Below are 14,003 nucleotides of genomic sequence, written 5' to 3'. Positions count from 1 at the left end.
TGGTTTACGCCACCATCATGCGACCGGGGCCCCTCGCCCACTACTTTTGTTTGGATTCTTCTGACTCAGAGCTGGCCGAGTGAGAAAGCAGGATATTGTCCCTGCGGGCGGTCTGGCAGTTGTTCGTAAGCAGCAATGCTGTTGTTGCGACTGGTGTATGCTAGCGGTGTTTTTTTGTCGGGAAGTACGGACAGCGTTCCGCCTCAAAAAGAGTGATCATGGAGAGTGTCGTTTGCCAGTAATCTTTGACGAGTATCGCTCCTGCAGCTGGCGTTATCATTGCTGATGCTGCTGCTACTGCGGGCGACTTAAGTACTGTAATGTTCTGGGTTTACGTCTATGTCTTTGCGCTGTGAATTCCCGTTATTCAACGGCGACGTATCGTCGGCAGCCGACTAGTCAACTAACCTATCTGAACTGTGAGTATCCACTGAGTAGGTAGGGCCTAGAATAAACAAAAAATAAAAAAAAAGGTTTATTCGATTATGTTATATGCAAACAGCAAGCAGACTAATATCGAGCTGTCCGGGCTATCATTGGTCCCATGTTTATGTTTGTCTTATCAAACGTACCCGTATGGACAAACTACCTGTGTGGTGTCGTAACGACCGTGACTACAACTGTCACGGTAAGATAACAGATCTTGGCACCCGTTGAGAACTTCGCTGGGTGTCGGTCATACGGCATTTTGGTCTAACGAATTGTTGGGAAACAATTTGTTACCAGTGCGGGATTATTGCTGTTATTTTTAACACTTACTGTATTTTTTTGGTATTTTTTTTTGTCACAAGAATATCGCGCAACCGTGGCTGCTGACCGCGTACGACGCACACGGTTAGTTGGAAAAATGAAATAGTCAATGAGTAGTAAATCTAGACTGTGTCGTACAAACCTTGTTGATTACAAGTTTGTGTAGTGGCTTAGTAATTGCAAACAATCTGAAGATATCTGCAAACGGTAATAGACTATTCACGCGAAAGTTCACAACTGCTCAGTCATTGAAATTGCATAGTGGAGCAACGCTTATGCTTATCTGATTGTAAATATAATAAGACGAGCTTTATATATATTCGCCAGACGGTAAGCATTCGTATTGGGCACTTATAAGCGCCTTGAATTAGAAGAATTTGATCAACCTTATTTATTAGTCGAATGACCATTTATGGAGAATAATGCTTGAGCCATTTTATTTAGAACACAAATTAAAGGTCTGCACAATGACAATGTAGTATGTTCTATTGATTACCGACGTATAACTGTTTTGTTTCGTTGAATAACCAGTATAAAACCACAATCAACACAATACGAACGTTGTTCGCTGGTAGTTGCTCTCACCAAGAATTCTGTAAATCGACACTGGGAGAAGAATACCTTTTCGTTTTGTTGTTCATTGTTTGTCCTCATTTTCGTGAATCGTTCGATTAGATCCGAGATTATCAGCAGACGTGTTTTGTACTCAAGTAGTACTGAGTGTAATATTATTTTGCATTTATTCCAAACGAACTATGTCTATAATACTAAGCGTGTGTGTTTAACCTGGTACTTTACAGAGGTCGCTCGCAGTGTAGTTGATTTAAAATTAGTTCTCGTAATTCATACATAATTACAATATAATAATAAAATATATGTAGGCATTGCTGATCTTACAACTTATCATTGACTACATTGTTTACAGCAAACTTTCATCAACATAATCTTCAAACAACCGTTGACTATATAAACATTGCAATAATAGTAGTGCAGGACGCCTGATCATGTGATGCGGAACAAGTATCAATAGTCCTTTCCAAAGTATCAAAACAATAGCTATTTCACTATGGAGACTAAATTCAGCTTGATAACAATAAACATCTACCTAATTCGCGATCACCATAATGCATACTACTACTGAGTGTAAATGTCACGATAACAAACTTTTGCTAAACTGAGACTTATGTCATCTTCGTAAAAAATGAACCACACATATTTCTAATGTAGATACGCGAGCATAGTTCTTTGTCGAGTTGAATATGCCGAGGCTCGCTAGATGTCTCATCTGTGATCGACAGAAGTACACAGATGGCTTAGTCTGTGCCATCCAAAACCAGCCACTCTTCGCCTTACCAAAGTTATTTATCATCGAGTTCTCCAAGAAAGAAGAGCAGAAGCCGCAGCACGAATTGTTCACAGGTTATTTCAAATTGTGAATTCAATTTTTTTAAAAGTCAATCATAGAACAGTGGAAGTATCTTCTGCGATAAGCAACACTGGTTAAGTTTAGAACGTAAAAATTGGCTACACATTATTTAAGACGTAGTATCTCTATGTAAATGACTACGCCCGCGCAAGACTATGCCATATTTGCCGCTATTATTAGGCAAGTAAAATATTTGTGTTTGCATATGTTTATCGGTGTTCTAGTTTTGTTACCGCTATGACTTAGCACTGACCGCAACTTTTATTCTGCGTAAAGAAAATAACGAAGCCCTTATCCTATGCAATGTTGACAGCTGCACGCAAGAGGTTGACTTTTTCGGAGCCCTCTCATACACGGTTATACATCATCAACAATTTCTGATAACGGAAACTAAGCGTACGATATCGACAATTGAGGATTTTTCCCAAGAGGGCTAGGGTAATAGTCCAAATTGCAGACAGTGCGGGGACAAAGCCTGATTTTTGTTTTTTTTTTTTGCTTCGACGGTAAAATCTGTATTTGAAGCAAGTACCCACTAATTATAAATTTTTCTATTCTATTCTGTTCCATTCCAAACCAAGCTGGATCTTCGTTTAATTATACTATAGGTTAATAGCGTATGCTTAACTGTTTTAATAAAGGCTGGCTGTATTATTTTGAGTTAATAATATAAATCATCAAATTCTAGTAGTGAACTATTTATTGACAATATTTTAGAAAACTAAAAAATAAATAAGCAAGCAAATCAAATCATGTCACTAGCTTAAATATTCGCACATTGCGTGATACTATGACATTGGTCTCAAATGGGCCATTTGAACCGAAAATTTTTTTTGGAACAATACAGGAATGCTGAGCTTATTAGTATTCTTTCTACAAGGATTCGGGGTGTTGGAAATTTCGGTATTATGCTACTTTATTGAAATATATGTTTTCTCCGTACTATCCTTACTTTCTCGAAAAGTGATATCACGGCACCATGCAATGTCTTCGTAAACGGCTTTGCGCAGACGTGCCCTTTCTTCACAGATGCACTGGGGGGCTATACCGCGCAATGTTGAAAAAAAATTATTTTTGAGGATGGGTTCCTCATTCAGGCAATCCAATTGCCCGAAGATAGACTTCCCAGGGGGCGAAGAAGGATGACGATCCTTCATATAGCTCCGAGTGTCGTAAATGAAATTACAACTAATTTTTTTATTGTTAGGATTTAAGGGACTTCAATATGTTTGTATGTACATACGTGTCTTAGCATACGTTCTAAAGTAGTCGCCCTTAACTTTTATGACGAAAGACTTGTACACGTAAGCCATTTGAACCGTTAATTTGAATGAGCTATTTTCAGAAGTCTTATATTTTACCGAGATGTTGCACTTAGTCACTGTGCTAATGTACTGATAAGATTTGATTTCTACATGTGTTGTATTTTATGTACCCCACCAATTTCCAGATGGGTTATGAGCTAGCCCGTTTCGTCAGCGCATCTGCCAGCGGTTCTGGGGCTGCTGGAACCCCTATTAGCGTCGACGAGGAGCTGGTATGCCCGATCTGCTCAGGAGTTCTTCAGGAACCTGTGCACACGCCACAATGCGAACATGCTTTTTGCAAAGAATGTATTCACAACTGGATAGACCGAAAACCTAGCTGTCCCATCGATAGAAGTGCCATCACTATTCAGGAGGTAAGGCTTATTAAACTGGCGAAAACACTCTCTGCCAGTGTTGCAAACATTGCCAAGTGTCATGGATATGTATTATTTCATAGCTTTTTTGTGCACATTTATCTCTTGACTTGCATCCACTCGTTGTAGAAAACGAGAGAGGTTCCAAAATATATTTATTGATGTCACCGGTAGTCACATATCTAAACTAATTGGCTGAGTAATTATAACACAGACCAGTACAGCACTGTGAAGCTAATAATAATTAACTTATAACTCGATTGACCCAGACCGGCAGTGTTCTATGGTAGCGAATTTCATATCGTTTGGTTAAGTTACCTAAGTTGACTAACTAAATTGAATCACTTAAACGTACGCTGCCCTCGTCTCCCATATATTTCGATTTCGATTCTACGTATCTATTATAATCGAGCCTGTCATTGGTGTTTTCACAGATCTACTCATTGAAACGTCACTTGATAAATCTCGTATATTTTAATAATTTTTCTGATGAATATTTACTTTTGCTTATAAGTTGATGATGTAAATTTCATCGTGTCACACTTATATAAATAGACACAATTCCATGAACCAAGTATAGTCAAAAGAATTATCAAGGATGTCCTATGTCTGTGCACCTTTAGGGAAATTTCATTTATAGGTAACTTTGTTGACACCCTGGTCTCGACATATACTGGGCTGTCCATATATACAAGATGCAGCGTCGAAACCTGGGTTAGTACATGGCGGGCTATCGCTTGTCGTATCGAGCATTTGTTGACCGACTACTCCGGATACCAGAAGTAAGCTGGTTTTCTCAGCTGATTTTTGGATAATTTGGTTCAGAACAATGCAACAAATTCGTCGTGACGAAAGGCACTGCGTTGTTCTCGAATTTAGGGCGAAGATCAATTATTGCCCAGTCCTTTGCGCTGAGTAAAGCGTCAATGCGACTAAGAATTTATTTTTCCGCCCTAAGTCGAAGCTCTGCGTTTTCGTCAGTTTGCATGCAGCTTCTAAATAATACAAGAAAATTCATATGGGGCTAACTGCAAGATCTTCGATAGAGTTTAAATTTAAAAGGCTCAAAAATAATCAAAAAGCTCAGACAGCCCTTTCTGGCACATTAGGATTTTTTATACTAACTATAAACTACGTGTTTTTTTAAAAAAAAAAACATCAATTGCCAATTGGGCCATACAGATATTCTGTAGAGTTTTTTTTTTGCATTTTTTCACCTTTGGCGATTTTGACCATTTACATTTTTAAAGGTTATTTACTTGCTATCACCTTAGTTGAGAAACACTTTAACGAGTTCACACCTACCAGTATCGCTTGGCACAGAGTTACTATTAAACAGTTACTGGCAGCACATTCAAGAAATAGTATTTCAAACATAATTAGTAAGAGCTCTAGGTTCCAAATTGATATTGTGGAGAATGGTGATAGTTATATAGTATAATCATACCCGTCAGGAATGACTTTTAACATCTGAAAAAAATTTGACTGAATTGTATCTCTATTCATACATAGTCTTAAATAATAAAGCATAAGAAAAGATCCAGATTTACACGCCACTTCTTATTGCGGTAAAACACGCTCATCTTTAAGGGCTAAGTATAATTAGGTGTATTATCAAGAACGACTTTTATGTACCCTTTAGAACATTTCATTTATACGTAAATTCGTCGATACGTATGTAACTTCTAATTGAACTTCAAGCTACACATGTTCGTTGCACTACTCAGCAAACTGTCAAGCATAGTCGTTAACTAAGCTAGCACAATCAACCACTGTGTTATTGTGTGCCAGCTTAGCTTTATTGAATCTATATGTGATAGTTAGTTGTATTGTGTTTCAGTTAAAACCTGTTCCGCGAATTCTTCGAACGCTGCTGTCACGGTTGACATTATCCTGCAAATTCGCTGAACACGGCTGTACTGAAGTTGTTAAACTTGACAGGTTAGAATCTCATGAAACCGTTTGTGAATTCAATCCTGGCCGACCAGTCACGTGTACCGAAGGCTGTGATCTCGTCATACCTAAGGACGAGCTCAGGGTTAGTTTTTATGCGCTTTTCGTGATATCTTACCCATTTCTTTTTCTTTTACACGCTATATTAGCATGCTGATTCAACTCAAGATGATCATTCTGCGAGATTTTGACCACTATGGGGTGATCATTTGTTCATTTACTTACTCCTTCCAAAATCCCAGTGCCCTCTTTTTTTGGTATAGCTGGTATTCTTTTAAACGTTTTCGAGTAGAGCAGGCACAAATGACAGTAACTGTTTAATTTTATTTGAAACATTTCTTTGCACAACGATCGTACTATTTGTTGGGAGTCTGATAGTTCAGTACTTTTCAAAAACCTCACTAAAAATTACGCATAGCAATTCTCAGTAAGATATTTAGCGGGAATATATTAAGCATGTGGTGTTTACTTTGGCGTGATCTTTGAAAAAATTACCATTTATCTCAAGTCCTATTGTAACTATTGCTTCCATCATTAAACACTCCTGTTTAATGGTGTGTCTACCTTATCGTTTCAAGGTACTGCCATGACTTTTTGCATATAATATTGTTCGGATACAGTATATCGCGCATGTGGCTTCTTAAAGACCGACTCCATTTCAACCACACTCAGCTTATTATTATTATTATTATTCAAAGTTGTAGCCGCCTTTTTAAACCGCGCCAGTAACTATACAGGACATACTGACTGATGATTAATTGAATCTAGATAAGAAGAAACTTCAGGACGTTCAAGGTCGCTAATGGTAGTTTTAACCCTCAAAATACGCGAACAATTTAATAATCATAGTATTCGCGGATCTATGAAAGTTTAAGTTAGTGAGAGATGTTTAAAAATAACATTAACAATGTTGCTACTATCATTAAGAACTGTCCACATACCTGTAAACAGATAATGAAACACTGTGTATTGGTGGAAGAACTTTTCCTAGACATTGTAAACCTTCGCTACCCCATATTGAATTATTGTTGCGAATAGTCGCCTAGTTAGTTAGGTCTTGCAAGTAACAATTTCATTACGGCACGTTATTCAGCACGTGTTTCATCATTATATTTCTTGTCTGTTGGATATCACCATTCTTTTCTTTCTTATCAGTAGAAGTATTGTAATATTGGCATCACGATAACGAAAATAACATCATCGGCTTGTAGCGGTTGGTATTATGTTACAAGCTTACCTATAACCTGAAAAAATGTTACCCACTTAAAAACCCACCGCGTCATTTAAGGATTGTAGATATGGGTCCCGCTAAGCACTGTTGTGCTTGTGACAATCTAAAAACTAAATAGAGCCGATTATGGCTACGTGATCATTTTAACAGATGCGTCCTTCCAACGGGAGATCCGGATTACCATCACAGCTTGAACTGGTTCCGTGTTGCTCTCCAAGACATTGAAATATTGAACGCTTCTGATTACTCGATCCGCAAGAGCACAGATCATACAAAAAAGAATGAGCCTCCAAAGGGCGCTACGGTTTTCATCCCTAAAACATCTAACACATTAATTAGTGCATACAAAAATCAGCTTCTTCACTCGCCAACTAACTGTCGTTCGTTATTGTAATAAGCTAGCACTGCCTTAACAAATATCTGTTACTGTATATTACAAGTATTAACGTAAGAGTTTCGATAACTGTAACTTCGTTATCTTCAGACATAACAAAAAATAGGCTTGTGGCTTTATAGACTCGAGTAACTCGAATATTTTAAACTCATCTGAGCAGGACCATAATTGCATCAAAGAACTGCGCGCTCTTGCGCTAAGGCAGCAGGCGAGAGTGGCAGAATTGGAAAGGCAAATTAGCTCTCAGCTAGAGGAGATCTGTCGCCTCAAGGATCTCCGAGCTAGTGCAGTGCCTCACACGTTGAATTCCGCTGACTTTCAGGATAGAATTGAGCAGGTAAACAGGCAGATTTTGTCAAGTGATTCAACGTCTTTCTGTACAAGATACTGTGTAGGCAAAAATGAGCGTATCTATAGGATTTCGCGGAGAACGGTCAAACTATCAAAAGGCAACGACGTGACGCGAAGTTCGTAGACCCTAGCTAATTTAACTATTGCAAGTTTAAAAATAAAGTCTAAGTTTCAATGAGGCTGGTTCATTTTTTAGAGATAATATTACTGGAGGTCCCTTTTTCGTTCCCAGACTCCAAACTTAGGGTAGGTGACAACTGTACGCTTTCCGGACATTTAGATTTCGGACGATTAGATTTTTTTTTTTATCTAGCTCCTCTCCTCGAATCCTATTTAACTACGACTAATCATTCTAGGCAGTGCCAACACGGTTTTCCGCAACATTACAGACGTTCAAATTATCGCCAGCACGATGCTCGAAGGATGATCTTTCTTAAGATCCCTTCTAGAAATACAGACTGGTTTTATTGATCTAATACTATGAGTAGCTCGTAGCGGTTGTTGCTGGTTTAAAGAAGTTACTTTCTAGGGTAAACCCTAGAAACCGTTTATTGAAGTCGACAATGAAGGATCTTTCCCTAATCCTATCAGAGAGAAGCCGTCAGCATGTAGACTGGCGTGGATGTCATAAAAGAAAGGCTATTGACATGTGTAGACAAAGCAAAACTACTATAATAGATAGAAGTCTCAGTTTTTATTTTTGAGAATAGAAATTTGCTGTTTTCGTGTATCAAGTAGCGCATTGTGGTACCTTACACAAAAATGAGACGTCACTAGCTTTCAGTTTATTTGCGTTTAGTCCATGATGTAGTACGTATGAGTTAAGAATACTATCTTACTAGGTTTTCATTAGTCTATAGGATGTGCCTAAATATATTCTTTTCTTCGGGTACGAATGAGGTTACGAAATATGCGCTGTGTTACTTCGAAGCAATATACAAAAACCAATTGTTTAAGATATAATTTAATTAATAATTTGTTCGTTCTTCGTTCAACATACTTATTCGATAAAGAGCGCCCTCTTTAATTTCTTTTACATCGTATGTGTATCTTTGTGTATGTATCGGTATACGTTTAGTAGGAATCGAAACAGTTAATAAATTCTATGGATCCTGTGGATAGTCACTATGGTGACTGCTGCTGAAGGGCATCAAAATTCTCAGTCCAAATAAATCTAAGAGCGTGTTAGTCGAAATATTGTTTAAAAGAGATCGATTAAGGTAGTGCGGATTCCTCACCTATCAACGACTCAATTCTTCTCTACAATTCCAGCTCAAGTCTTCAATGTGCGATGAAATAGGCAATTCATCGACTAATTTGCTGAATATTATCCTTAGCTTCATAACTTAAACTTCCGTTAGTCATATGATTCACGTCGTAAGTGGGTGGTTTACAAGAGATTTCTGTTAAGGCCTGAGCTTAGGATGACCATAAGTAGCTTTCACATAGAAAATTAAGGCGGCTGTAGAATGATGAGTCCGCTGAATTGACGGTCTGCCCTTCAAAGATATTCTAATTTTGTATTACCTGTTGTTATTTGCCGCATCGCCACATTACTATTTTGATCTTTCTTTTTTTTTTTTTTGTATCTACGCTAACGTAGCTAGGGCCAATTTGAGTTACACTGCTGTATCGTTCCGATCTCAGTTAAACAGGTATTGACTTGCAAGTTTGGTTAATAGTCCATTCAATAAAGTGTCGTTTAATAGTGTTTTGTCAATATGGCTATCCTTGATTGAAATCTATTAAAAATATACAGCAAAGAAAACGTCTTGATTATTCTGATATAAAGGTAGCAATATAATAACACTAAACATTTTGTTGGTGCATGTGTGTTATTTTTCACCAGTTGGCGCTATGGTCATCAAATTTAAATATCGCGCGTGTGACCCGCTGGGGTGGAATGATCTCAACACCTGATCGTGTTTTGCAAAATATGGTCAAACGCGCCTTAATTGATAGCGGCTGTCCTCTAGGAGTTATCAATGAGTTGATCGAAAATGCTCATGAACGAAAATGGCCTCGTGGGCTTGATACATTGGAAACACGGCAGCGCAATCGCAGAGCTTTCGAAAATTTTGTGTGCAAAAGGATACCAGGTAAACAGGTAAGCTGCATTTATTGACATGATTTAGTGCACCAACAGATTATTTTTTTTATCACACTTCTATATGTATTACACATTTGTGACAACGAAATTTAGAAGTGAGTTTGATTAATGCTGTTTTTTTTTTATATTATATGTGAGATTTCAACATATGGGAACGAAAGAACACATTTGCATCAATAAAACCAAAAGCAACAATCGAATCGAATTAATTACGTACCTACTTTTTTTTTCCGGTACTCTTGCAGCCTGTAATTATTAATAACTATTGAATACACTTAATGATTACAAACAGCATGTGTACATGATTTTATACTGATGTCCGTATATAAGAAATAACTTGGAAATGGCACAATTATTAATGAAGATCAGTGTAAACCAGTAACTGACTTTTTTGCGAGTTTGTTTTTCAGGCGGTGGTAGCTTTGGCGTGCGATAACATGCATATGGGTGACGATATGATGGTACAACCGGGGCTAATTATGATCTTCGCCCACGGCATCGAGTAGCTAGCCAATTGTAGTAACTGTACGTTCACATGACAACGACTTTTAGAACAGAATAACAAATGATTAATTTAGGATTGCCTTAATAATAACGAAGACCACAACAATAAGACAAACACCTACAAATAGAATAGTTAGTCATTTATGATACTACTAATTATAGATCAAAAGTCCGCAAAAGGTTTTGCGATTGGATTGCGGCACAACCGGTGAAGTTACGTTGCTCCTAAGGTGATTGCAACGCTCTTCAAAAATCGCAAGGATTTTTAAGTAGATGCCCGAAAATATTTCATTTCTTTGAGTACGAGATCACGAGAGCAATGATAGAGGGCAATGATCACAAACGATTTTTGTAGCATTGGCTAAGGATCCTTCACTTTAGAAGGCAGTAAAGGCCGGTACGCTGTTCTCCCAAGCGTTCAGCATAAACGGACTGATATAAATTCAGAGAAGAAAATGAGCAGCAGGTTTTAATTATTGACAACTTAGTAGGAAGGGCCTACTATACAACTAAACGAGCTACGGTTTGAGGCTGATATATCCAATAAATGGGAAGGTTGCTTGGTTAGAAGCTATTATGTTTTTGTAAATTGTTTTTACCTAATAACGTGAATACGTTTTAGCACACGATTAGAAAAGGTTTAGTGAATTATGTACTTTTATAGTTTCATATCCTTAAATACTCGTTGTACGAGATGATTAATATTTACCGAAAACTGAATATAAACAATGCGATTGGCCTACGATAACTATTGAATACATATCCTACGAGAAATATGACCATTCAATGTTCAAAACCATATTTTGTTAAAACAACCCTTGCAGTATAATACAACGTATATTGCTAATAAATCCGACCTCAGTTAACTGAGGTTTAAATAATATTTTAAAATACATAACAAATTAAATAGATTAATAGAGAAAAGAACGTGATTTTGTCTCCATTTAAAGAAGAAAAGACAAGAAAAGTTGAAACACTTAGTGTATTTTTATTATTAGTGAACGTTTGTAATCTGGAGTACAAATTTTTTAAGGCATCAAACGAAAACAAGCTCAAGGGAGGAACGAAAATGTTTGTGTTTAGGGATATCGCGTTGATTTTGGTGTAGATGTTACAACATCAGCTGAGCCATCAGGTTAGGCGAGAACACACGAGTTCTTTTACATTTTTAGTATAAAATTGCATTCATAGAATTCCGCATGATTATAGCGCGTTCATCTTAGTATTACTAATCGTATATTAGCAATATTCACCATGGATCATTATCCATTCAATTTGTCATTGCGATAATATGTAAGGTAGGACTGAGGTGTGAAAAGCGGTATCATTTTAGAATTTCTAACTTCGGTCCACATCGCAAAACGACACAAATGACAAGAGACATTAATCACTTTAATCACTCTTGCCGTACTGCCATTTGAAGTTTGAACTACGTAATCGCATATATGCCGAATGGTTTAATCACTCTCCCCCTACTGCCATTTGAGGTTTGAACTATCTAATCGCATATATGCCGAATGGGTAGTAATAATATAATTACAGCCTGAAGTGTGGCAACGAATTTATGTGCTTTTCTCAATGATCAATCATCATCGAATATTTGCCAACATTCTACGGCAATTCAGTACTTCAGCTACCCATTATTTTGTGCTTCACTGTTGCAGCCTATTTGTTAGATAGCCGCGCGGACCTTACCATATGGACACACATGCTGGTGGTAGCCCTCATTGTACATGTCTGTATAGTTAAAATAGGTAAAAAGCAATACTTGTGACAGGTTTTAGCAAAAGCTAACACTGAATGGATGAGTAAAAGTGTTATTTATGTCAATACAAAGTAAATTTTAATTCAATGAATAATGTGAAAAATATAACTGCGTTAGACTGATAGAGATGATTAAAACAACGCCAATAAAGTAAGTCCTCAAACGGTATAATTTGCTTTATTTTCTTCGATTATTGCAAAAGCCTTATCAAGCTCGTGGTTATTTAGTTGCGGAAGGTAATCTAGCTAAACCTCTAGCTAAACCAATAAGAAGATTATAACTGCCGCGGTGAGTTCTACTCGGTTGTATCGTTCACGAAATTAATTCGACCTAATAACTATAAATAATAATAAAAATAGTTATTAGGTCTATTATTTTACTGCGAATTAATTTCCGACCGAGTAGAACTCACTGCGGCAGTTTCCATCTTCTTATTGGTTTATAGCTAGATAATTATTATTATTAATAATAATAATTAATATATTATGTATTATATTATTATTATTATTACACAACTAATAATAAAATTTTAATAAAACATTTAATAAGACGTTTTGAATTCTGTACTACTATTTTCGTTATGAACATCTTATTAAGGTGGCCAAGCATATTGCATATGAGTTCTTTTGTGGTGTACATTAGGTATTATTCTGTTAATAGAAATCCAGTGCGTTCCAGGACAGTGCGATCCGGACAGTTAACCGGTCGAGCTAATTGTGAAGTACAAGCTTTGGGACCCTTTCGTTGAGATCGATAAGTGGAATGCAAAAGTAAATTGAAATTTTCGTCCGAGCTCCATGCGCATGCTAAGCTTCATTCGTTTATTCTTGTAGTTTCATGTAATGCGTAGTAACCACGGCAAGGAATTAGATCCAAAATACTAAAAACTGTCATAATGAATATCCACGGATAACATATAGAGCTCGCTATCGCAGAAATAGGTGTTTGTGCTTGTTGAAGGAAAGCTGGTTTATTTCTAAAGACGTGGTGCGATTACAACGAATCTCCGCAAACTCAGCAGCAATGCATTAAAATCAGTGCGAAGAATTTTTTTGTTGTCAATTAGAACGTACAAGCAACAATTTCGAAATATCTATTTAAAGAGGTAATTTTCTATTCCTGTTTAGGAATACCGGACCTACAGAGGAGTCAAGCTCGGCGACCATAAACGATGGTTTGCCTCATTCGTTCACCCGCTGATGACCTACCACGTGCTATCTAATTGCTTGCAAAACACGTTCACAAAATAGCCAGGTGTTTGTGATCAAAATGTTAAATTCCGAGTTACGGACACGTGAGCGTGATTCGTACTAACTTACCTTTATATGTGTACCTTTGTATGTGTACCCCTGACTTCGCGAAGTTGCCCGCGAACATACATACTTGAATGTCGGCTTCTCGTTGCTGCTCACGCGTTTATAAAAGATAGGCGGAACCCTATCTTTTTATTTTAATTTTTATTTTAATGACATTACAAACCACACGCTGAGATTCCTACTATTTACATAACATCCAATCTGTCTGCTGATTTTATAAGGCATGAAGATTAATGGTTGCCTTGATAGAAGAATTACAAACAACATATAGAAAGGTCTGTTTTATTTTTTGGATTAAAATTAAATACAGCTATCTTAACAAAGTACTTAAGGTCTAATTATGTACCAGACCAGAACTCTTAAAGCAGTATTATTAGTGAATGTTAAATATAAAAAAAAGCAGTGGTATTATTAACATTGTCCTCCACATGCTTGATGGCTCTACCGTAACAATATAGCACAACAGAAAGTGACTCTGTTTAATACCAATCACCGGCTTTTGTGTTTTGTACCGGAAGAATA

General features: G+C 37.1%; 1 protein-coding gene across 4 annotated transcripts; it reads left to right on the top strand.

The window, feature by feature from the left end:
- Window positions 1-137: 137 nt before the first annotated feature.
- On the top strand, window positions 138-12,336 carry elgi (E3 ubiquitin-protein ligase NRDP1 elgi). Of its 4 annotated transcripts, none has more exons than XM_022808375.2 (6): window positions 138-419; window positions 3,627-3,857; window positions 5,698-5,895; window positions 7,596-7,772; window positions 9,636-9,893; window positions 10,307-12,336. In XM_022808375.2, exons 2-6 carry the CDS (start codon window positions 3,627-3,629, stop codon window positions 10,400-10,402), a joined length of 960 nt encoding a protein of 319 aa, XP_022664110.1. In that variant the 5' UTR covers window positions 138-419; the 3' UTR covers window positions 10,403-12,336. The 4 variants fall into 4 exon arrangements, with proteins under 4 accessions (XP_022664110.1, XP_086845692.1, XP_086845691.1 ...); XM_086989565.1 differs by lacking the exon at window positions 138-419 and adding an exon at window positions 493-628; XM_022808376.2 differs by lacking the exon at window positions 138-419 and adding an exon at window positions 670-834.
- Window positions 12,337-14,003: the final 1,667 nt, after the last annotated feature.

Source organism: Varroa destructor, unplaced genomic scaffold (assembly GCF_002443255.2).
Source record: "Varroa destructor unplaced genomic scaffold, Vdes_3.0 BEIS01000005.1, whole genome shotgun sequence".
NCBI classification, from domain to species: Eukaryota; Metazoa; Arthropoda; class Arachnida; order Mesostigmata; family Varroidae; genus Varroa; species Varroa destructor.
Note: the sequence above shows the minus strand (reverse complement) of the source record. Positions and strands in the feature narration are given on the sequence as shown.